General features: G+C 45.0%; 1 protein-coding gene across 2 annotated transcripts in view; it reads right to left on the bottom strand.

The window, feature by feature from the left end:
* Nucleotides 1-25,040, bottom strand: part of LOC307236793 (septin-9-like) — a 68,279-nt gene that overhangs the window by 40 nt on the left and 43,199 nt on the right. For both annotated transcript variants that reach the window (XM_080009322.1, XM_080009321.1), the window contains exons 3-11: nt 13,620-13,817; nt 10,455-10,583; nt 7,325-7,406; nt 6,369-6,506; nt 3,725-3,842; nt 3,459-3,554; nt 2,722-2,818; nt 1,866-1,917; nt 1-1,489 (exon numbers count right to left, since the gene is read on the bottom strand). The exon at nt 1-1,489 is cut by the window's left edge and continues 40 nt beyond it. In XM_080009322.1, coding sequence (XP_079865448.1) covers nt 1,357-1,489; nt 1,866-1,917; nt 2,722-2,818; nt 3,459-3,554; nt 3,725-3,842; nt 6,369-6,506; nt 7,325-7,406; nt 10,455-10,583; nt 13,620-13,817 — 1,043 coding nt within the window. In that variant the 3' untranslated portion in view covers nt 1-1,356. The remainder of the gene's footprint in view (nt 1,490-1,865; nt 1,918-2,721; nt 2,819-3,458; nt 3,555-3,724; nt 3,843-6,368; nt 6,507-7,324; nt 7,407-10,454; nt 10,584-13,619; nt 13,818-25,040) is intronic.

Here is a 25,040-nt window from a genome sequence, read left to right as displayed (position 1 = left end):
GATATCAAAGGCAAAAAAAAAAATCTGTTAATAACAATAATACCAGTACAAAAACAAACAAACAAACAAACAAACAAACAAACAACAACAACAACAAAGGTCTGGGGTCGCGGTTGAATATACAAGACAGAGCTTTGGAGGTTACACAGGGTTTAAAACACACACACACACACACGGGAAAAAAGGAGAGAGGGGGGGAAGGAGAGAGGGAGGAAGGAGGGAGGGAGGAAGGAGGAGTGGAAGGTTTTAACAACAAAACAAAACAAGGGGGTGAAATGATTAAATATGTATCTCCAGCCTCGTCGCCACCGACACGTCTGTTCTCCTTCCAGTTCCAATAAATAGAAGGCACTGTGATCGGGACAGAGTGTGTGTGTGTGTGTGTGTGTGTGTGTGTGTGTGTGTGTGTGTGTGTGTACACATTCTGCATAAGTGGATCATAATCAAAAAACAAATGTTCACATCTTATATTGTGCATAAATACTATCAAATCTCAAATCACTCTCATGGTTATTTCTATTAAAAAGGACATTTGTGACTGAAGGCGTCAGGGGCAACAGGGCGTCTCCGCATGCGCTGCCATGGCGACGGTGACGAGGATGGCGACGCAGGCGGTGACTCCGAGAACGAGCGCGTGGAAGCCACTAAACTGTCGCTCGCTCTCCCGCTTGCTCAACTTTGAGAAGACAGGAAGGAAAAGGCGGGCGTGGCTGCTTTCACGTGTTGAGGAAATGCGACGCCCTCCACACCTCAACAACAAAACAACAACAAAACAACAACAAAACAATAACAAAACAACAACAAAAAACATGGCCGCCAACATCCCCCGACACTCACCCACAATCGACTTTCCAAGTGTAATAATAATAATAATAATAATAATAATAATAACAACAACACAAAAAAACAGCCCATGTGTCACGGTGCTGGGCGCTGGGAGTCTGGACAGACCTCTTCCTTTATTGGAGGATATAATATTATGGGATATAAAGTAGTGAAGTGTGAACACTCAGGTCAAAAAAAGGTAAAAAAAACCAAAACAATAAACCTCAATAAACGGCAGCGATGGATGACATCACCGCTTCTCCAGGCACTTCCTGTCCCGCTGGATTCGACTCGGCTCCTCACGGCGTCGGCTCTCGTGGAAAGTGCATCGTTTTGCAAATTGGCAAAATGCACCGACATCAAAAAGCCCCCCCCCCCCCCAAAAAAAAACAAAAACAAAAACATCCCTGTGGCAGGATCTCAGTTTCTCTCTCGCTCCGCTGTGGCACGTGGCGCCCTCCGCAGGGGGGCGCGGTCGCGGCCGGCGGGGTGGCGTGGCCTGCAGGGGGCGTGGCCTGCGGGGAGGGGGGTCTATATCTCGGCGGCGTGGGCCGGGGGGGGCAGCCCGTTGGCCGGCTTGCTGCTGCCCTCGTTGAGGCGCCGCACGCGGTAGAGCTCGTAGTGGATGTTGCTGGTGATGTCCTTGATGTTCTGCATGTGGGTCCTGCAGGCGACACGGCCACGCCCGTCAGAGGGGGGAACATCTCAAACCACCGTCGCAAGTATTTTATCCCAAAACGTCAAAACTTTGCCCCGAGGTAAAATTCCCCACGTGAGCCCGACGTCTCCTCAACACCGCCCTCAGCGTGCGGCGCAGACGCTGACGCCACCTTCACATTTACCCAGAAACGGCAAACAACGGTGAAAACAACGCAGGGCGTCGTCTCAGGGCTTTCAAGGTCACGACCTCATGGGGATTTGACCGTCAAAACAAATAACAACATAATAATCATTTCAAAACAAACTCCACCGTAAACCCTGCGTCCGCATCACGAAAGGAGCAGGTGATGGAGGAGAAGGGCGTGGCCCCCGGGACTCACCTGATGAGGAGATCTCGCAGGAAGGCAAACTCACAGTGACTGATGTTCTCAACTGGAAATGAGAGACGGAGGTTAAAGAGGAAGAGGCTGAACATCACCGCACCACCCTGCGGCCCCGGGGTCACCGCACCACCCTGCGGCCCCGGGGTCACCGCACCACCCTGCGGCCCCGGGGTCACCGCACCACCCTGCGGCCCCGGGGTCACCGCACCATCCACGTAAAGTCACCAGTTCACAACTCATCCCGAGACATACAGGCCACCCAGGCAGCGGCTTATTATGGGATACGTTCAAGGAATGACAGCGAATCCGTCTGAACTATAATGAGGAGAAATGAATGTGAAATTGAGTAAAATAATAATAATAATAATAATAATTATTATTATTATTGTTATTGTTATTATTATTATTATAATCAACTTTATTTGTATAGCGACTTTCATACAAGATTTTCAGCTCAAAATGCTTTACAGGCTTTTGGGAATTAAAAATTTACAGTAATTAATGATTTAAAGTGAATGAATAGTACATTCGAGGAGAAAAAAACACAATTAACAAAAACAAAACAAAATCAAACAGCAAATAAACACCGGTAAGAACAGTCAAATGAGTAAAACACCAGAGTAAACATGTTTTCACAATATTTACCTGTTTTTGTGAAATACATTTTGCTTGTTTGCTTTTTTTTTTATCCATTCTTACTATTTGATGAGCTGAGCACTTTGAGCTGCAGGTTGTGTAGTAAAGCTTCTTTACAGATAAGGAGGGTGGGGTGGAAACATGAACGAAGGCACCGCAACTCACACTGAGAAAAAAGGTAAAAGGAAACAACGAGAATCAAAGTCAAGTCCTTCACCTTCAATGGTTCCCCACTTGGTCTTGCGTCCCAGCAGCCGACGCCCGTTCACCTGGTACTCGTGGTCGCTGCCCACCACGGCGAAGGGAATCATCTCCTGTGCAAAGGTCGGAGGTCAAGGCACGGAAATCCAAATTGCACTTCACGATAGTCACGAGGCGTCCGACACCCCCCCCCCCCCCCGCTTCACCCCCCCCCAGCGAGGTCTGACGTCAGCCCAGCTTCAAAGGAGCGACACCAACAAAAAACACCACTGACTGATGTTTTATATCACTTCATATCTCATCACCACAGAAGCCAAAGCATTTCATGGAGGCGGCAGATGCTGCTGTTTTGGGTTTGACAAGGTCACTACAGTTACGTGGGCAACTCAGTTTTACCGTAAAAAAACAAACAAAAAAAACAAACATTTGCAACATTACACTCTACCTCTACATTAGCAGCCCAAAAATAACAATAAAATGAAATTGGTTTTGCCAAATTTGCGTTGATAGCTGAAAAATTCCAAAACAGAAATATACCACACATTTAAAAATATCCAGAATATCCAAGTTGCAACTCCACGCACAAGATAAATACTGGTTCTAGTTATAAATATTATAAATGATCAACTGTTTTTACAGTTTCTACAGCGTAACGTTGTTTGTCATCTTACTTCCTGAGTTACTCCAGCGCCCCCTGGTGCATCACCGCGTCTCCATTTTAAATACAACCTTCTCACCCCGCGCTGCTCTCACCCTGATCTTCTCGTTGATCACTCTGTCCTCCGCGTCCTCGTCAAACTTCTTCTGGGGGTAAACCTCGATCCCGTTGGTTCGCAGCTCTTCCCTGATCTGGGGCGTGCGCGCGCACACACACACACACACACATTGAAAATGGAACAAAGTGAAACATTAGATTACCAATCAAACTATTCCAACATATTCATCATGTGCTTTCACAGACAGACAGACAGACAGAGAGGCAGACAGACAGACAGGCAGACAGGCAGACAGACACACACCTTCCTCTTGAAGAAGTCTCGCTCCTCCAGCGTCAGCGTGTCAGCCTTGGCGATGACCGGGACGATGTTGACGACTTTACTGAGCCGACGCATGAACTCCAAGTCCAACGGCCGCAGACTGAGACACAACAGAGACTCAGACTTCCTGTTCGCAGCCCTTCCCCGTGTTCTCTAAGCCCTAAAGGAACGCTCTTCTGCAGCAGCAGTGAGTGCAGTTGTAAAACACCGTGTAAGAGGATGCTGCTCCTCCTCTGCAAAGAACAGACTTTGACGGTGGAAGGAGGAACCATATCACCCCCTGGCCCCTACCAGCGTTCGCTTCATCGGGTGCATTCTGAGATTGTTCAGTGGTTTGATGTTATTTGTCTGATTGCACCACGCACCATCCAAAACCAAGGCACATTTCTTGGCCAAATCAACACACTGATAAAAGTGGGTTTCAAACGCGTGTAGTACACATCTCCCGCCGCTAGGGGGCAGCAGTGGTCAACAATTCCACCAGAGCGTATATTCCACTTTCACCTCTTCGCAGCTCCGGCGTCTCTTCTGATGAGTTTAATTCTGTGCAAAACAGCAACATGTGACAGTCATCTGCCCACAGGGAGGTGGAAACCACAAACACACCCACACCCACACACTAGGTTTCCAGTTTTTTTTTTTAGTTTTACTGTTATTGTTTTGCATACTGCAGATTGTTTCCATTATCAAGTAAATGTTTTGATTTATTCTCTGCCGCCGTTTTTTTATATTTATATTTTTTACAATGCATACTGCCATTTTTTGTATTCTATTTTATTATTTTATTAATGTTGCCTACTGTTCATGATATGTACTGAGGTGCCACCACTATTTCCCTCCCGGGGTAAATAAGGTATTTATTTATACATTTGCACCCCTTTTTTGTATTGCACTGTTTTTGCTGCTTTAACACTTGAATTTCCCTCCGGGGATGAACACAAGTGTTTAAATCTTAGATCAGATGAGATCGCTCGCTGCTTTCAGCCATTTTGGCTTTTAAGCTCGGAGCAGAGCAGCTGCAGCGTGTGACGTCTGCAGCGCTGGATAAACATGAAACATCGGACGAGGAGGGCCATGAGCACACTGGGTCATGGGGTGTGTGTGTGTGTGTGTGTGTGTGTGTGTGTGTGTCTTGTCTTGTAAAATCGTAATGGTTTATTGATCCGTCTCATATCTGTGTCAATGAAACGTGAATGAAGTGAGTTTCCATCTCTTGGGAATGTCAATAGATGGGTCCTTGTGCGTTTGGACGACATGCGTCATTACACAGTTTGAAGCTTAAATTATGATAGTGGCATAAAATGAAGAAAAAAAAAAAGACTATTAAATTGTTCATAGTAATTATTTGTTAATTGGTATTAATTATTATTTTTGTTAATTATTTGACAATTAATCATTAACTAAATCCTAATTTGTAAAACCCTTTCTCACAGTACAGCCTCTTTGTGGGGGAATATTCAACAGGAAAACACTGATACACAGGAACAGACTGATTGTTTATACATTCTCATTCATCTTTCTCTTCTAATTTTACATGTTATTTGACTCATTTACCAGGTGTGTATCTGTTTTCCTTTTTTAAATTATATTTTTATACATATTCCTAAATTGCTTTAAGTTCAACTGTTAACATTCTTGTCTGAAAATGCAGATAAAATATAAATGGTAAAAAACAGTTGCCTCTGTCTTTAATACAATGACACCCCAAAGGTTTATCTGTGGGCTTAAACAGGGGGAGTGTGCACATGGTGGGAACAGCCCGTACGGGTTGATAAAAGCCAGATGTTTGCAGTTGCAGCAGATCCAGCGGGAAGCATTATTGGATGTGTTGCAACGAGCCCGGGGGAAAGTTGTGGGGCAGCGATTCTTAAACTTTTTTACATCAAGGACCCTTCAATTTCATCCACATTAGGGGACGGAGCCCATTTGATCAGATTTAGTCTCCAGGATCCAATCTGATATCAAAATCTTTACTGTTAGATCTGATTCCGTGTCTCTACTACACTTTGGGAGATCCAAACATTCTCCAAAATCTTGGAAACTAAATTCAGGCGAAGTTTTAACTGTTACTCCTTTTGCTTGGGACCATCTACAATCTTTTCAAAGGACCCTGCAGGGGTCCCTGGACCACAGGTTGAGGGAAAACGGCCTCCTTCCCTCTTGACACTGTGCGGCTTCATCCTGTGACTCATCCTGATGAGTCACAGATTCTTCATTCTTCTTCCCTCTTCCTCCCTCCTCTGTTCAACTGGAAGCATGCTTCCCCACATCAGGCCAGCAGGGCGCAGCGTTTGGATGTTGCCCTTTGATACGTGACGCATTTCTGTATTTAATCAATTCTTCATCCTGATCAAATACAATCGTCCAGGCCATTCAGGGTGCCGGGCAGTTCAACTTCATACTTTTTAAGATCTTTTAAAGAAACGAATTGACAAGTTAAGACGGATTTTTGGACAAGTCACCGTTTCAAGAATGCGGTTCAGCGTTTTGGAATCAGAAACGTTGCCCGATGCAGACGAACTGGACTCACTTTGACAAAAAGAAGTATAGATGGATAAAAAAAAGATTTTTTTTCTGTCCTGCTCCAAAAGAGTGCAGCCCTGTGTGTGCGTGTGCGTGTCCTCACCAGTGCCCCGTGGGGGGGATGAAGTATATGCAGCAGTGCACTCTGGTGTCCGGGATCCTCTTCTTGCGCTCGATGTTGAGCTCCTCCTGCAGGTACGCCTCGTACTGTGCGTTGATGAACTTCATGATGGGCTGCCAGCTGAGGCACCACGGGAATGAAACAAATTACAACAAGACAGAAATGTAGACGTAAAAACAGCTTGAGAGAGCGGCTGGAGCCAACGTAGGGTGACCTATGTCAGGGGTTCTCAACCTGTCTCACCCAATCGCTCTGTTTTTAGGTTCCAAAATTATATAAGAGTGTGTGACACATTTTCTTTTTGTTTTTTTATTATTTTTGGCGCCAGCACCACTCGTATGTACTTCAATTCAGATTCAGACCAAAAAGCAACCGATTGAAGCTGAAGAAGAATCGTTCTTTCTAAACTGACTCAAGGTGTGGATATTCCACATTTAATATCAGGAAACCGTTCATGTGAATTTTAGCTTTGGCTTTTTTTTTTATTATACCACCGAGGGGGAGCTCAAACCTGCTTAACTACATTTCTTAATAAAACAATATAAATCAAATAACAATATATCAGTCTGCGACACCGTGTGCATATCAAGTGACCGCCCCGTGGGGTCGCGACCTCCAGGTTGAGAATCTCTGCATGGCAGCAACAAGATGTAGTGAAGAAATAAACAAAAGAACCAACGGTGGGAACGTGGGACACTGAGTGAGAGGACGATGGACAGGAAGAAGAAAAATAATCAAACAACAGCACAGGAAATTATTAAAAAAAAAAAGAAAATACAGAAGATGTGGAACAGAAAAAAAAAAAAAAAAAAAAAGGTCAAGTTGAGTTTATTTGCGCAGGGTTTTTACCGCTTTGTATCTTAAAGAGACAGTTTGACGACATCCTCAGATTCTAACGCAGGAAAACAAAACAAACCCAACTTCCTGTTCCAACGCACCAGTTCTCATTGTTGATCTGGTCCCCGAAGCCCGGCGTGTCGATGACCGTCAATTTCATTCTGACGCCCTTCTCCTCAATGTCTGCGCACACACACACACACACACACACACACACACACACACACACACACACACACACACACACACACACACACACACACACACACACACACACACACACACACACACACACACACACACCCCCATCACTACCATGACATCATCGGCAGAAGAGGAAACAGAAGGCAAAAATAAAAATAGCGAGAAAAACAAGTGAAAGAAGAAAAGTAAAAGAGAAAAGAGAGAAGGTAAGAAAAAGGCAAGAAAGAAACTAAGTTAGAAAGAAAGAAAAGGGTGTATGGATGTATGGACTGTGGGACAGGAGCGGAAAGGAGGGATGAAGACAGAGGGGTGAAAAGATAGAGAGATGTTACAGACAGGGCTGTAAAGACAGAGGGATGGTGCGGGGGGATGTAAAGATGAAGGGATGTAAAGATGGAGGGATGTAAAGATGGAGGGGTGTTAAGATGGAGAAATTAAGGGGTGTAAAGATGGAGGGGTGTTAAGATGGAGGGGTAAAAAGATAGAGGGGTGTAAAGGTGGAGGGATGTAAAGATGGAGGGATGTAAAGATGGAGGGATGCAGATGGAGGAATGCAGATGGAGGGGTATAAAGATGGAGGGATGCAGATGGAGGGGTATAAAGATGGAGGGATGCAGATGGAGGGGTATAAAGATTGAGGGATGGAGATGGAGGGGTGTAAAGATGGAGGGTGTAAAGATGGAGGGATGCAGATGGAGGGATGCAGATGGAGGGTTGAAGAGGTGGGGGGATGTAGATGGAGGGCTGTAAAGATGGAGGGATGCAGATGGAGTGGTGTTACAGATATAGGGCTGCAAAGACAGAGGGATGGTGTGGAGGGGTGTAAAGATGAGGGATGTAAAGATGGAGGAGTATAAAGATGGAGACGGAGGGGTGTAAAGATGGAAGGGTATAAAGATGGAGGGGTGCAGATGGAGGGGTGTAAAGATTGAGGGATAGAGATGGAGGGGTGCAGATGGAGGGGTGTAAAGATGGAGGGATGCAGATGGACGGGTATAAAGATGGAGGGATGCAGATGGAGGGGTGCAGATGGAGGGGTGTAAAGATGGAGGGATGCAGATGGAGGGGTATAAAGATGGAGGGATGCAAATGGAGGGATGCGGATGGAGGGGTGAAAAGGTGGGGGGATGTAGATGGAGGGCTGTAAAGATGGAGGGGCGCAGATGGAGGGGTGTAAAGATGGAGGGGTGCAGATGGAGGGGTGTAAAGATGGAGGGGTGCAGATGGAGAGGTGTAAAGATGGAGGGGTGCAGATGGAGAGGTGTAAAGATGGAGGGGTGCAGATGGAGGGGTGTAAAGATGGAGGGATGTAGATATAGGGCTGTAAAGATGGAGGGCTGTAAAGATGGAGGGATGCAGATGGAGGGGTGAAAACGTGGGGGGATATAGATGGAGGGCTGTAAAGATGGAGGGCGCAGATGGAGGGGTATAAAGATGGAGGGATAAAGATGGAGGGGTATAAAGATTGAGGGATGGAGATGGAGGGCTGTAAAGATGGAGGGGCGCAGATGGAGGGGTGTAAAGATGGAGGGGTGCAGATGGAGGGGTGTAAAGATGGAGGGGTGCAGATGGAGGGGTGTAAAGATGGAGGGGTGCAGGTGGAGGGGTGTAAAGATGGAGGGATGTAGATATAGGGCTGTAAAGATGGAGGGCTGTAAAGATGGAGGGATGCAGATGGAGGGGTGAAAAGGTGGGGGGATGCAGATGGAGGGGTGTAAAGATGGAAGGGTTTTAAGATGGAGGGGCGCAGATGGAGGGGTGCAGATGGAGGGGTGCAGATGGAGGGGTGTAAAGATGGAGGGATGCAGATGGAGGGGTATAAAGATGGAGGGATGCAAATGGAGGGATGCGGATGGAGGGGTGAAAAGGTGGGGGGATGTAGATGGAGGGCTGTAAAGATGGAGGGGTGCAGATGGAGGGGTGTAAAGATGGAGGGGTGCAGATGGAGGGGTGTAAAGATGGAGGGGTGCAGATGGAGGGGTGTAAAGATCGAGGGATGTAGATATAGGGCTGTAAAGATGGAGGGATGCAGATGGAGGGGTGAAAAGGTGGGGGGATGTAGATGGAGGGCTGTAAAGATGGAGGGGCGCAGATGGAGGGGTGTAAAGATGGAGGGGTGCAGATGGAGGGGTGTAAAGATGGAGGGGTGCAGATGGAGGGGTGTAAAGATGGAGGGGTGCAGGTGGAGGGGTGTAAAGATGGAGGGATATAGATATAGGGCTGTAAAGATGGAGGGCTGTAAAGATGGAGGGATGCAGATGGAGGGGTGAAAAGGTGGGGGGATGCAGATGGAGGGGTGTAAAGATGGAAGGGTTTTAAGATGGAGGGGCGCAGATGGAGGGGTGCAGATGGAGGGGTGTAAAGATGGAGGGATGCAGATGGAGGGGTATAAAGATGGAGGGATGCAAATGGAGGGATGCGGATGGAGGGGTGAAAAGGTGGGGGGATGTAGATGGAGGGCTGTAAAGATGGAGGGGTGCAGATGGAGGGGTGTAAAGATGGAGGGGTGCAGATGGAGGGGTGCAGATGGAGGGGTGTAAAGATCGAGGGATGTAGATATAGGGCTGTAAAGATGGAGGGATGCAGATGGAGGGGTGAAAAGGTGGGGGGATGTAGATGGAGGGCTGTAAAGATGGAGGGGCGCAGATGGAGGGGTGTAAAGATGGAGGGGTGCAGATGGAGGGGTGTAAAGATGGAGGGGCGCAGATGGAGGGGTGTAAAGATGGAGGGGTGCAGATGGAGGGGTGTAAAGATGGAGGGGTGCAGATGGAGGGGTGTAAAGATGGAGGGGTGCAGGTGGAGGGGTGTAAAGATGGAGGGATGTAGATATAGGGCTGTAAAGATGGAGGGCTGTAAAGATGGAGGGATGCAGATGGAGGGGTGAAAAGGTGGGGGGATGTAGATGGAGGGGTGTAAAGATGGAGGGATGCAGATGGAGGGCTGTAAAGATGGAGGGATGCAGATGGAGGGGTGAAAAGGTAGAGGGATGCAGACGGAGGGGTGTAAAGATGGAGGGATGCTCTCTACCGTGGCTGATGGACTTGATCTCCACCGTCTTGGGGATCTTCTCCTGCGCCACCACCGCCCCCGACCGACGACTCACCTTGGACTTGAACAGAGTGTTCATCAGGGTGGATTTACCCAGACCACTCTGACCTGCAGGGAGGGACACGAGACAGGACGTCACGTCGGCACGACGACCACGCCGCCCCAGGCTACACTTCCAATGTTATTGTTCCCCGCCACTAGAGGAGGCCGAGTCCATCATATCAGGACCAAAACAAGCACACAGTGAAAAGTCTGATTCCAAGTGGATGCCGTCGCCTCCCTGAGAGAAAGCCACTGTCCACTGTCCAGTGTCCAGTGTCCATTACAGTTTCAACCCTTTGTTTGTTCCCGACCCCTGAGGGCCCCGGTTCCCTGCAGCGATGCTCCGCCGCCTTCCTACTTCAGAGGAGTCGTCTTCCTCCGCGGAGACGCACCGTCCGTGGACGAGCCGTGCGTCGTCAACACCAAGAAACGGAAACTACAATAGGCTTTACCCCGTGAAGCGACCGTCTAACAACTGAAAATATATCTAGAGGTACAGAGTTACATTTGGAAGGAAAAAACAAACAAATAATAAACATTGCACCTTTAAATAAATAGTGATCTCAAATAAGAGCCCACAAAGGTTAATCAATTCCAACAGATTTGGCATTTTACAGAATGTGGCACGAAGAACTTGTTATTGTACCAAAGGGAGGCAATGACAACATGCTCTGAAGCTGCTCTCCACATGCATGAGCCGTGCAGTCTCTATGGTTTCTATGTCTTGATAGGTGAAGGGCAGACACGTGCAGAGGGCGTGGCGGATGGTGCCCGAGCACCTGCCCTTTGGCCCTTGATGTCTGTGGTGGCTTTTTATCAGGCAGGCGTTTCCTTCTTTTCATTTTGTTTAAGCATTAACGTGCATGGAGACTTTGTTGTAACCAGCTGTGTTATACAGTGTATGGACTAAAAGAGGGCTCTCCAACCCGACAGACTCCTGTGTTAGTCGGACGGTAGGAAGGGGCGGGGCTGGGGCGGGGAGAGTTTCTCAGAGAGAGACGCACAAAGGCAGAGTGAATATTCAACTTCGGATGAAATTGAATAATACAAGCCCAGATAACAGCCCTATTAAAGCAGGTGCCACCCCCTGGTTTGGGTGGGAAAAAGACAGCAACTCCCGTCCCAACAATATTCCTTATAATCACGGCAGGAGAATAACCGAGCAACAATGGTATTTTAATGAGTTGCATATTCCAGAATTAATGACTTTATGTAGAAAGTCCAGAGCACGAGCAGGGAGCGGATTTCTTTTCTGGATATGAATAATCCTGAGGAACGTGTTCCGAAGGCAGAACGCTGAACAAGTCTTTAGTGGGGGAACAGGTGTAGGAAGCTCACGTCACGACTGTAGCACTGAAGGAACTGACAGACAAAATACATATAAAGGTTGTTAAAATTCAACAGGTTGTGCTGAAAATGGCATTTAAACAAAAAAAATAAAAAATCTTGTTCCAAACATTTACAATTTTTTTTTTTTTTTAACTTTGATCACCCGCTCTCCCCCTTGCTCTCTGCATGGGCCTGGTCAAAGGTGTTTTTAGAAAAATGTTAATAGGATGATTTACAGGATAATAGAAAGATGCCCTAGCCCACGCCACCTTGGGAACAGCCTGTGATAAAGGTTAAACAGTTCTGAGACGCAGTTTGCGAGTGTGTGTGTGTGTGTGTGTGTGTGTGTGTGTGTGTGTGTGTGTGTGTGTGTGGAAATGGCTGCTCATTGTTCCGTGCTGGTGTACACAGAACATTCCACTGAAGTTTCGAACTAGTTTCTGGGAAACTGAGTTTGGCGTCGGCCAGGGAACCAGCTCTCTGACCCACCAAACTGCAGAACAAGACGGTTTTAAGTAATAAATAAATTGCTGGAACCTTTGTTGGCCTCTCAGCGCTGGTGATATAAAACCCATACAAGTGTAGATGGAGCAACATAGGTTCCACAACTGCAGCATTGCACCAAATTCTTCTTCTTGTTATTATTATTACTTATTCACCAAACTGCAGGTTCATATTACAGTGTCCATTTTATTGATTTCCAAAGCCGATACAGGGTTTCCCCCTGGGGCACTGCGAGCTTGGCGGCCCGCCGGGCTTAGGTTGACCCCCCCCGCCAGGCCTGAGCATCGGCGTTTATTTTTAATATTCTCTCTCTCTCTCTCTCTCTCTCTCTCTCTCTCTCTCTCTCTCTCTCTCTCTCTCTCTCTCTCTCTCTCTCTCTCTCTCTCTCTCTCTCTCTCTCTCTCTCTCTCTCTCTCTCTCTCTCTCTCTCTCTCTCTCTCTCTCTCTCTCATATGGCAGGAATTCATGTCTTCCAAACGGGACCTTCAATCACCTGTTCCCCTTGAAGGACCTGGAGTTCAGTTGGAGACAAGGCTGGAGCGTCTTCCAGGACTCTGTGGTTTTCAGCCTCTTTCATTTGACGACGAAACGCAGACATGGTGACGCGGCGTCGTTATTACCCCACGGCGGACACGCTTCTACCCGTCGAGAAGAGCGCGGATTTTATAGTGGCCTGGCTCCTGTGCGTGCGCGGTGTGTGTAATTAGTGCACGTTTTAAAGACGTCTGTTCACAGTGTGAATAGAGGGCTTTATAAAGGCCTAGGGTTTGTGGCTGCTTATTAAAATCAGTTTGAAACCTTTACTTTCTCTGAAGGCTTGATTAGAGAGATCTAGCAGACCTCCATATTTTCCATTCCTCATACCTCAGTCAGATTCTCAGGAAGTGATCGCAGTGTGTATTTACATTAACAGCAACTTGCGCTTTTCCTCCTCACAAATTCTGTTTCTCTGGATGCGGTGGCGTCCCCAGGGCTGGGCGGCTGGATGGGGCCAAATGAGGTGGCTCGGAGCCATGACTTCGTTTGATAAATGCCAGAAAAACCACCTGCTTCCTTATTCATTCAATTTCTGTAATCTAGGAATGTCCTCGACACACACACACACACACACACACGCACGCACACGACATCATCGGCAGAAGAGGAAACAGAAAGCAAGAATAAAGATAGCAAGAAGAAGGTTAAAAAAAAAGGCAAGAAAGAAACATCTCATGAGAAGCTCTTCGCCTTAAAACCGGTGTGGGGACAGGGCCTGTGCTCTCTACTCACCCACCACCATGATGTTCAGCTCAAATCCCTGCTTCATGGCCTTCCGACGCATCTGTTCCAGGATGGCGTCAATGCCCACGTAGCTGAAGTCCCCTGCTTTGCCCGTCCCCCCTCCCGCCACCGGGAGCATCATCTCATCATCGGTCTCCGGCGTGTCCGACATGGTACCGCTGCTGTAGCTGGGAATCACTTTCGACCCTGCATGACAGAGGAAGTGGAAGGAATGAGATGAGGTGGAATGAGTGGTTTGGGTTTTTTCCCCCAGGGAGGCTGAAGAGCCACTTCTTCTCAAGGCAGGGTCTGGGACACTTAGCCAGAGGGTCCGTGAAAGGTTTTTGGGAAAATATATAAAAATTAAAAAATTGTCTCCTTTGATGGAGTACATTTTTTTAATATTTAGAAAAATATTTTTTACGCAATATATATGTAGAAAATTATCTCTTTCTTTTATATTCTGTATTTTGAAATGGTGCAATACAAATATTTTGAATACATTTCCTTTGAATGTTTTTACACACACTCTAATATCAAATTATTTTTTGGGTCCTTGGATGAAAACAGTTTGAGAACACAGTTTGAGAACCTAGAGGATCTTAGTCTCCGTCCACACACATCATCAACTAAAGCCTTTAAAAAATATATTTTTACAACTCAACTTTGTGGAAATGAGCCTTCGCAAATAATAATAATTGCACAATAAAAATGAAACATTGCCTGGTGCAATTCAGCTTCATCGGAATCCTGAAGATTATTCTCGAGTTTGAGTCCTTCTGGAAGGCCAAGATTTAGGAATATGCAACAGTGGTGAGGGAACTCCTTTAATATCAATTTAATAAGAAAGACATTGACAGTGTAGCGCGTGCCAATATATTTGGCAAGGGATATAACTGAGTGTTTTTTTGCATGTTTAATTCCATTTATTGAAGACATTGCTGATGACCAATCCAAGGCACCGCTGATCCGAGTACAACTGAGAAATGTAAAAGTGCTTAATGACCAAATGAGAAATAGAAAAGAAAGTTGGTGCAGGGTGGGAGGGGGGACATCCATCAGAAAGAGGGAGGGATGGAATGCAGTGGGGGAGGAATGGACAGAAGGTGTGTGGAGAGAGAGAGAGAGAGAGAGAGAGGTAAGAAGGAAAGTTTGGAGAGGAAGCGGTGGAAGGAGAGAAAGAGAAACGAGTCAGCAGTTTGGGACAGAATGACGTCCTGAAGCTGCTCTGCCATTTCCTCTTTGCACAGGGAGCACTGGACCACGCCCACCAAAATAATACTCCTGAGAATAAGTCCTGAGAACGCCTCGTCAGACGATGTATCAACATCCAATACTTAAGTAGAAGTACAAGACATTGGTACCAAGAAAAGAAAAATCCCCAATTCAACATTACACTAAATTAGAAAATGAAAGAACTTTATATGAAACGCATCAAACAAGTAGAAGAACTTTGTTCATCATCAGAGTCTCATTATGGAGCAATGACTTTTTCCATCCATAATGTATTGAACCTCTTCTATTGACAGTGTTTATGGTCCAGAATACATTTTATAAACGGCATGAAAGCATTAAAAAAAAACAAAAAAAACAACAGCATTGCATTAAGGGTAGTGTTTTCAAGTGTTTCAGAAACCACAGATCCGTCAAAATATTACTTTAGTAAAAGTACTCCTTAGTTACTTACTTCCCACCCTGTGAAAATCCTATTTGAGCCGCACGGATCAGGTTCCCTTTCCACAGTGTGGACCCACAGCAAAACGACCGCATTGTGTAGGATGCAGAAAAACACACAAAAACCCTACATGTTGCTGCCTCATCGCATTCTTCCAGTGAGGAAGAGGAGGCACGACACTGCCGCTGGGAGCTATATTTTAATAAAGTACAATCCATAGACCAGATCAGTAGACAATCATTGACAACAGGCACTCACTTTTCAACCAAATTTTTATATAAAACTATCAAAGCCATTACTTAACCTTGCCTCTGCAGCACAAGCTCTTTGCAAACTTTCTCAAAATACAATTAGCATGTGATCATAATTTAAGTAAAAACACATTGAGCAAAGTTTCTGTTACATGCACGAATCGTAGGCTCAGATTACGACAAATTGTAGGTGTATTTTAAAACAAAGAAAAATTAAAAGAAAAAAAATCTCAAAATTACCTATTCCCACATAATATTCTCTCGGGTTTCAGATTCCATAATGCACACGGGTCCTGCAGATATACTGTTGTAACTACAGTTTGTGGCCAAAAGGGCCGCTTTGCAGTAATACGAGGGTCACATTTGGTCCGCGGGCCGCCCGTTGGGTATTCCCGATGCATGCCACAGCCGATTGTTGTCGTAGAAACACACTCACCCACTCTCATTCCCCTTCTCACTGAATCAACTACATGACCTATATAACACACACACACACACACACACACACACACACACACACACACACACACACACACACACACACACACACACACACACACACACACACACACACACACACACACACAGATACACACACACACACACACACACACACACACACACACACACACACACACACCTCAGAATAGTCGGGGCAGGCGGCCAACAATTTAACAGCTCTTGGATTCCAGCGACGGCACAAAGTGACTTCCCAAAACCTGAGCTCCCAAAGAAACCCAAAAAGGAAAATTGACTTACTGGACCTGACACTCACTTCTAGAAGTGGTTGCCAAGTTGCCAAACATGCATCAGCTGTTGGTTAGTGACAAAATGGTCGCCTAATTTTAATAATTTTATAATTGAGTGAGAACGATATTTCCATATGAAGAAAGTGATTAGAAATGTATTCTTGGTTATATTTAAAGTGTGTTATTTCCCCCCTTGTTTTACAGTTAATAGTTTTAAGGTCAAGTCAATATATTGATTGAAGTCAAATTTCTAGTCCAGTCTCTCTTTTGTTGTTCAAACTGTTAATGTGTGTTGCTGCGTCGCCTGAACTGTAAATCAATACACCAGGATAACTCTCACTTTCAGTCTCTAAACATACCAGAGGGCTGCTATTTTTAAAATGTAGGAGTAAGAGTGGTCGAACACTGCACACACACACACGCACGCACAAAATGGGTTGATAATGTTCCAAATATGGCTGCCTGGGGCAACAGGGCAACAGTCAGTGGATCCCTGACCCAGAAGGACTGGTTTGTTTACGTGTAATCAGAAACTTAACGCTGGTTCATATTTATAAAGTCTTTAAGTCTTTAGTCTTTTTTTCTGTGTACATGTTGGAACAGCTGGTTCAGCGTGTGTGTGTGTGTGTGTGTGTGTGTGTGGAGGCCCACCTATGGAAGCTCCCGGCCTCTCACCATTTCCCCTTCCTGTTCCAGTAATCAGTCAGCAACTCACGGCACAGTCCTCCACCTTTCTCCTCCACCTCCTCTTCTCCTCCTTGTCTCCTATGTCCCCTCCACCTCCCCCCACCTCCTTCTCTTCAATACCCCTCCACCTCTCCCATGCCTTCCCTCCACCTCCGCCTCTTCCCCTACACCTTATCTCCCTTTCTTCCACCGCTTCTCTCCTTTCCTCTCATTCACCCCTCCACCAACTCCCCCTGTCCTCTATCTCTCCCTCTCTCCCCCCTCTCCTCCCTTCTCTCCCCCCTCTCCTCTAGCTATCCTCCTCTCCATCCACTCCTAAACACACACTGTCTCGCTGAGCAGAGACTATCCTCTGGGTTCAGTTAAATAGGCCAGAAACATCAAATAAGACCGAGAGGAAGAGAGAAAACAGTTCGTTTTGAGTGTTTGTGTTATCCTCTATTGTCACTTCCTCTTTGTCCTCTTATCTATTTCCTGTCCCATCACTCCATTTCCCTTCACTTGTCCTGTTTTTTTTCCCAGCTTGATGATCGTTCTCTGTACCTATCTTCTCTCTACCCCTCTGCTATCTTTACCCTCTCATTACTCCTCTCAGCCCAAATCAAACCTGAAATTAAGTCGAACAGGACAACTTGGCATCTCCTCAGCTTGGATATAATTCCCACATGAATCCCCGAAACCACACCCACCTGGACTTGTGTCTCCAATGATTTTTCACCTCTTTGCAACAGTCACATGTATTTCCTGCCACTTATCAGATGTTCAGGGGACATTTCTTTCCCGTAGTTGCTTCAGCAGCAGAATTTTCTACTGTAGTAACTTCCTTACTGATATTTTTTATACGTAACATGCTTCATTTCCTGTGCAGCAGTAATATTATTTGCATGGTTTCATTGTTCCATTGATAAATTCCAGATGAACATTAATAAACGACATGACTGGTCACAACAACTCAAAACACCGTCTTTTAAAGGGTGCTCGGTGGTGACGTTTCAGGTTTGGCATTTATTGATCTGCTTTATTTGATTTCTGTTACTTGTTTATTGTTTAAGCCATATTGAAACACTTTAGAGGAATGGTTTAAAGTGGAAATGCATGCAATTACTTTGTCAAAAACAATCCATACTTAATACTTGATGTAGCTGGCGAGCACTTTACAAGAGACAGCCATTCAATGTCTTCATTATGCTCCTCGATGTGACGTTTTCCATTGTTGGTGGCGGGGTCCACCACACAAAGGAAGTGAAAGGCAGCCGCGGTGAATCTGCTAAAGCAGATTAACAAGTTGTGGTCAGTGAACTGTTGATATGGAGGAACATTCTCAAAAAAAGAACGTCACTTCAAGTGATTTCGGATTTTGAAACAGAACTTTCTTGGGTCGTGTCCAAGTTTAAAACGGCCATGAGATGTAGACTGGTAGACAAGTGCAGTATTAAAATTCTAAAAAACACAACCAAAAAAAAATATATATAAAACATTGATTTGTGGTTCAGCTTCAAAGTAAACCCTTTGATTTCCTTGTTGAGACATGAACCACAGCATTTTCAGACCAGAGACGTGACATTACCGCAACACGCCGTCTGTGAGGGCCACATAGCGATCCGACGTGGGCCGATAAACACTCAAGTGGCTCCTTAATCGCAATCAGCCCTAAGGTGTGTGTACTGGCCGAGTTACAGAGAGTGAGGGAGCGAGAGAGAGAGAGAGAGAGCGGGCGAGAGAGCGAGAAAATTAGAAAGTGTTTCCTGCATTTCTCGCCGTCTGGTTTCCAAGACAAATGGAAGTGAAACTCCTTAAATCATCATTGATGCTTGAATACACACCAACCATCTGTGCAGGTCGCAGTTCTTCCAAACACTGCAAACTACTCTGCAAACACCAAGACACACAGAGCCATTTCCTGCGACATCGCTGAGAGAACCAGTCTCTAAATCCCTCTCCTCAACAACAGCCTTTCTCCAAATCGAGTGCAACTCCCTGCGCTGAGTTCGGAATTTTCTCTACGTTTGGATCATTCCATAGAGATGGGCACTCTTCTCGCTGATGGTCTCGCTGACATTTCAAATGTCATGTTTATTTATTAGTTTCTTTGCATCTGATAAAACACAACAATTTAATAATAATAATAATAACAAATAAGAACTTTTACAGTATTTAACACAAATGTTATTTCTCTGCAGAGCACTTATTTTAAATAAAAAAAAACCTATTAATTAAATAAATGTCCACAGGTGATCAAAAAAACTTAACTTTGTCAAAAAAACAAACAAAAAAAACCAACTTATGAATGAAAAATAATTATAATCGATAAAAAAAATAAATAAACTGGGTTATATTAAAGTCTAGTCGGGAAATAGAGAGTCCCCATTCCAAATGTGGAGGATTTATTATTTATAAGTAAAGTATTTACACAAAAACATCCAGTTTTTACTAAATGAAGTCCCATAGCAACGGAAAGCAACAGGGAGACGTTCCTCCCCACTGTTTTTTTGGGAACCGGATGGAACAGGACAGTCCCTTAACTCAGTTGTGTTCAAAAATAGTTTCATACAAACAAACAAACAAAATAAATCAATCTTAAACAACGTTGTTATTTTCAAACCGTAAATGGGCATGGAGGTAGCGGATTTCCGCGATCGGGACGTATCAGGGCGCCCCTGATCCGCGCTCCGCTGTGTGCTCCATTCCCTTATTGATCCAAAACTAAATAGAACCGTGCTGTGTTTAAAAATGTTCTTTCATACGAGTTAGGAAACACGCAAAAATAAATTGATCTAAAATTAAAAAACCTCACGGAAAATCGCCACGGGAATGCACGCACGGTGCAGCGCTGTCTGGAGGAGACAAAAAAACTCCACTCCAATTCTCTGAGTTAGGTTTATGTTTTGCCTCAAATGATAATTGTTTGCAAACAGCGCTCCTGCTGTTGTCTTTCAATAATCAGCCGTATAAGCTCTGCACTTGCCATCTTTAATGAGCAAACACCATAACTAATGAATGAGACTAGTAAAGATGAGTAAGTTAGAGGAGGTGGGGCTATGTGGGCATCGCAGCAGTGTGTGTAACTCACTGTCAGAGAGCGAGGAGGCGCAGCTGACCCCGGTATATCGATAGTGCGAAAAATGGGCATTGTAACAGTTTTAAATACTCAGAATTGATAAGTATAGAAACAAACACTAAGACTAGTCTGCAGACATTTTATTGTTTATCGGCCTCGTTAGCGCACGCATCGGCCGTCGAAGATGATTTCAAAATGCACAAATATCAAAGCAATTAATTGGCCAAACGATCAATCTGTCGACCACTAAATATTTCACCCTCTTGCTTCAGATCTGCCATGCCTCAAGTACGGCTTCCCTGGGAGGGCCAAGTTGGCACCTCCTGCACCAATAAATGTACAACGACCTTATCCTTCAATATCAGTCACTTCTGGCCATGGACACTGAACAGCCGTGAGACATTATCTCAACATTGTCAAACAAACAGATGGACAGAGTCAGAATACAGGCTGAACACGGGCCAAACAGGGAATGGGGATGGACCAAGTGTGGACATCAGGGAGCAAAGAAGGAGAAACTGAAAGCGAGGGAGGAGAGACTGTGTGTGTGTATGTGTGTGTGTGTGTGTGTGTGTGTGTGTGTGTGTGTGTGTGTGTGTGTGTGTGTGTGTGTGTGTGTGTGTGTGTGGAGGGTCTCATAAACTGATCTGGTTTAACTCACAATCCATCACCTTTGGCTGTCAAAGCAAAGCCGTGTGAGTAGAAACACAGAGCAGATATATCATCCAAGGCCAAGAAGACCCAAGAAAAGCATCAATTGGGCCAATGTACAGTATAAGGTTGGCCAGTAGGGTGCGCCAGTGAAAATGCAAGGTTTTCGGCCTGGGGGTTACGAACAAAAATTGTAATGTTCTCTGTACATGGCAAGTTTCTCTGCATAGAATGTGTTCTGCATATCATATACAGGGTGGATTTTGGAAGAGATGATGTGAGCCCCAAATGAAAACAAATGTAATTTTAGAAACTGTAAGACAGAGTGAGTCGCTAGACTTTGTTATGATCCTGTTTTCAATTACAGGCAACAGATATTCTTTGTTTCCTCTTTCCAGTAGTATCAGATTGCTGTGCCTTTTGTAAATAAAACCAGCAGTTTCCTACACCAGAATGTGTCTGTGTGTGTGTGTGTGTGTGTGTGTGTGTGTGTCTGTGTGTGTAAGATAATATGAAAGCGGCCAAAGAATGAACTTGGGAAAGACAAAAAGATCCAAAGAGCCAAGAAAATGAGGGACAGACCAGAGAAGGGGAAGGGGATGAGGGCCTCCGTTCGTGTCCCCATTATTATATTTAATTCTTTGTACTTTTCTCCTTGACGCTTCTTTATTGTCCTCTCTCAGCGTGTTACATGCAACGTCAAGCTCTGTGTGAACTGGATGGAGAAAGGACGATGGGAAAGGAACAGAAGACTAGTGCAAGGAGAGCCACATGTGTAATTTATTCCTCCTCTGGGCGGGGAAATTCCTCCCAAACTACACGCAGGCCTCCAAACTAGAGCCATTAATATATTTCAACCCAGTTCGACTTGCTGCTGTTCCCTTGGAGCACCCTCCTTCCCCTTCAGAGAGAACCCTTGACGGGGGACCTGGTGTGTCTGTCCGCTGACCCCGTCCCCATGGCGACGGGGTCCTGGACTAGGGTGGTACGCGGGTCAGAGGCTGCGTTCCCGCTATAACTCTATCCCAGCCGTTACGTTCTGCACCTCATAATGACTTGTTCCAGCTTCAATGGCAGCAACTCAATACGACCAACAAGTCGAAAAAGGTGGAACAACCATTGTCTTCTGTGTGTGTTCCGACTCCTCTCGGATTCAGTAAAAACAACAGAACCCTGCTCATCCAGCCGTATGACATGAAAAATCTAGGCTCGACAATAACGGTTGCCCAGTTGCCCCGGAAAACTAGATTTGGGCCATTATGCGGTCTGATTGCCTGGTAGTCAATGTGCATCGTATACCTCGCCATCTGTTTCGAAAATGATCAATGAAGGACCCTCAATTATACAACGATTAAAACTCTGCAACCATTTTGTCAGTCTTGGCAACCAAAAGCCGAAGCGTGATTGCCAACTTGGCAACTACTTCGAAATGTCAGTTTGGGGCTGTGAGAATATGTGAAAGAATGTGTTGTTTGATTGCACATGTAAAAATGTATGCATCTGAAGCAACTATTAATCCTCCATTAAGTTTTCCTTCTAAATAAACCATTCGGATTCCTTTAAATTTCGAAACAGTTTATGGATATTACGTTATTCCCACAAGATTCTGATCAACGAGGTTCCTCTGAATTAAAAATGTTCCCTCTGTTGTGATGAAAAGGAGGGTGTCGTCTGCAACGTCCCTGACAGGGATCTGACACAGGTCTGAAAAGGATTCCCCCTGGGAGCTCCACCTCAAAACCGACCTCAACGGACCTATTCACTACAACCTGCAACCTGACCCAAAAAGTTTTTTTTATGGGCCTCCCTTTTAAAACATCTGCTCCTTCACCTCCCGTTTGGTTCCCAGGCAGTAAAGAAAGGAGAGGAAGAGAGGGAAGGAGTGGGAGGACAGAGCCCGGCTGGTTGGCAATCAAATGTCATCTCAACAAAGATGCACATCAACTGGTTCCCCACATGGTTGTATTTAAGACTTTTTTCAATGTTCAAATGTCAAAGCTTGATTGGGGTGTTGGAATGGGTAAATTATCTTCTCACAGACATCCCATACTTACATACATGGGTACATAATCCCACATAAAGTACTCCACAGAATCGACACAGCAGTATATTAGTGTGTGTGTTTGTGGGGGTCCTCCAAGGAGTCTACCAAGGGGGCCATGCCATAAAAAAAGTTTGGGAACCTGTTTTCCGCCACACTGCCCGTTCTACTCGACCGTTCAGTTGGGAGTAGAAACCTGTTTAGCGCATCCACAAGTCCAACGTTGCACGTACAAACCTAATGTACTGTCATTGCAAACAGCCCCCCAGTACAGAAACATGGTTCTCCTGGGCTGAAGACAGAGCCGGGGTGTGTGTGTGTGCGTGTGTGTGTGTGTGTGTGTGTGTGAGAGATTCAGCGATGAATCCCTCAATAAACAGGGAAATTGGTTCGGTGGCAGTGTAAACACAGTGTGTTGTATTAATAATATTGGTGTTTGTGTAGCAAGGCCCTTCTCCCACAGAGCCTCCAATTATACCTGTGTGTGTGTTCACAACACAGCGCCCCTGTTCGGCAGTTTAAATATCTGGTCCATATCTGTGTCAAGTGCTGTTCCCTGCAGACACGGGGGGTGTGCATTAATTGCCGTAATGACAGCAGAATCCCACAGGTTAGTCTAGACAACGGGAGGAATGTGTCTCCAAACAGGCAAGGCATTACAATCTGCAGTGCTCCTGCTCCATCTCAACTCCTTTATTCTACAACTGGAAGGGAAAAAAAAAAAGAAACCGAAAAGAAAAAACCATCAAGGATCATAATTCTTGAAGATGTTCCGATCTTTATGAAAGTGCAACATGCATACATGGAAATGGTTTCGTTTTAAAGAAGCCAACTTCACAAGTTGCCCGCAAGCAGCCACAGCGGTGGGCCAATTTGGCTTTAACTGCAGTGCTCCCGGGGGCACACAGTATAAATGATAACTTGTTAACTTAATTATTAACTACCAGCGCAAAGTATCCCAAAATGGTACAAAAGATAACCAATGAACCTATTTGACATTTTAGTTATTTCACATAATATAAAAGTGTTGAATAGCAGCTTCAAAACAAGGTATTGTGGTAATCTTGTGGGAATCATGCAAATATTTTGGAAGCTATGACTTATTAAAGATTAACGTTTCGGAAACAGAAGTTCTAAGGAATCAGCCATTAAAGTTTTAGAAGCATTTCCAGACTAAAAAAAAAAAAAAACAAGAGAAAAATGACACAGTCGAATGGCAATTTAGCATTCAAATTATTTTTTTGAATATTCAAATTCTATTCAAATTTGGTTCCTGCAGCTCTACCTCTGCAAAGCCTATGGAATACCAGATGATACCAACAGCTAAACATTAACATCACGGCAAGTCATCACAATTGTGGGATTGCAAAACACCTGACCTCACACGTACACACTGGAATACACAAATCCGGAGTTGACCTTTCCTCAAAATGCACACTTCCGATTCCTTTGTGTACATTATATCCCAGGTTCTTTGCCTATTAATATCCAGAGGAGGTTTTGTGACTATTGATGGGACACCTTCTTGAACGTTCTGGGTCCAATGTAATGATAATCCCCAAGGGTCAGAGGTCACGTGATTGTAAGGACAGGAGTCAGGTGAGCTGGGGCTTGTGGCTGATACGTGGCTATTAAGTTGTATTTGGAGGTAGATGAGGATTGCAGTCATGTTTTCAGACAGCCAATCACCATTGCGTCACCTACAGTCAGATGTGGACATTTCTACAAGGAAGAGCCTACTCCTCAGAGTGTCTGGATGGGACCAGTTTGTTTAGGGCATTTAGTTCATGGATCATTTTCACTGCTGGGACCCAACAGGAATAGACTAGATCATAGCGGTCAACCCTCCCGTTTTTCCGAGGATTCTCCTGTATTTTACCCTTCTTTCCCGCTGTTGTCCCGGTTTTTTATTTTTCCCTAAAAGATCCCGTATTTTCAACCATTCTAAAAAAAAAAAAAATATTTAAACAGGCTGACGGCACCGCCCATCTCTGCTACACATTTCTCCAAACAAAACCAATAGTAATGTGTTTTTATTGTACATGTATTCATTGCAATTAAATGAAAAAAAATAAAAATGAATTAAAGAAAACCACTGTGCATAACTGGGACACTTCTCAGTCACTCTCTCAACCCCCCCCCCACGATCCTGGAAATATGCCTGATTTTCAAATCCCAATGTTGACAGGTATAGACTAGATCTGCAGAAAGACTCCATCTCTACGCACTCAAACACAAATGTTCATTGTGGTTACCAAGACGAGGCCTTCTTCCCTCAAGAACGCTCAATAAAATGTGTGTGTGACTGATATACAGCC

This window comes from Zeus faber (assembly GCF_960531495.2).
Source record: "Zeus faber genome assembly, chromosome: 11".
Classification (NCBI taxonomy): Eukaryota; Metazoa; Chordata; class Actinopteri; order Zeiformes; family Zeidae; genus Zeus; species Zeus faber.
The sequence above is the reverse complement of the archived record's forward strand: the minus strand, read 5'-3'. Positions and strand labels throughout refer to the sequence as shown.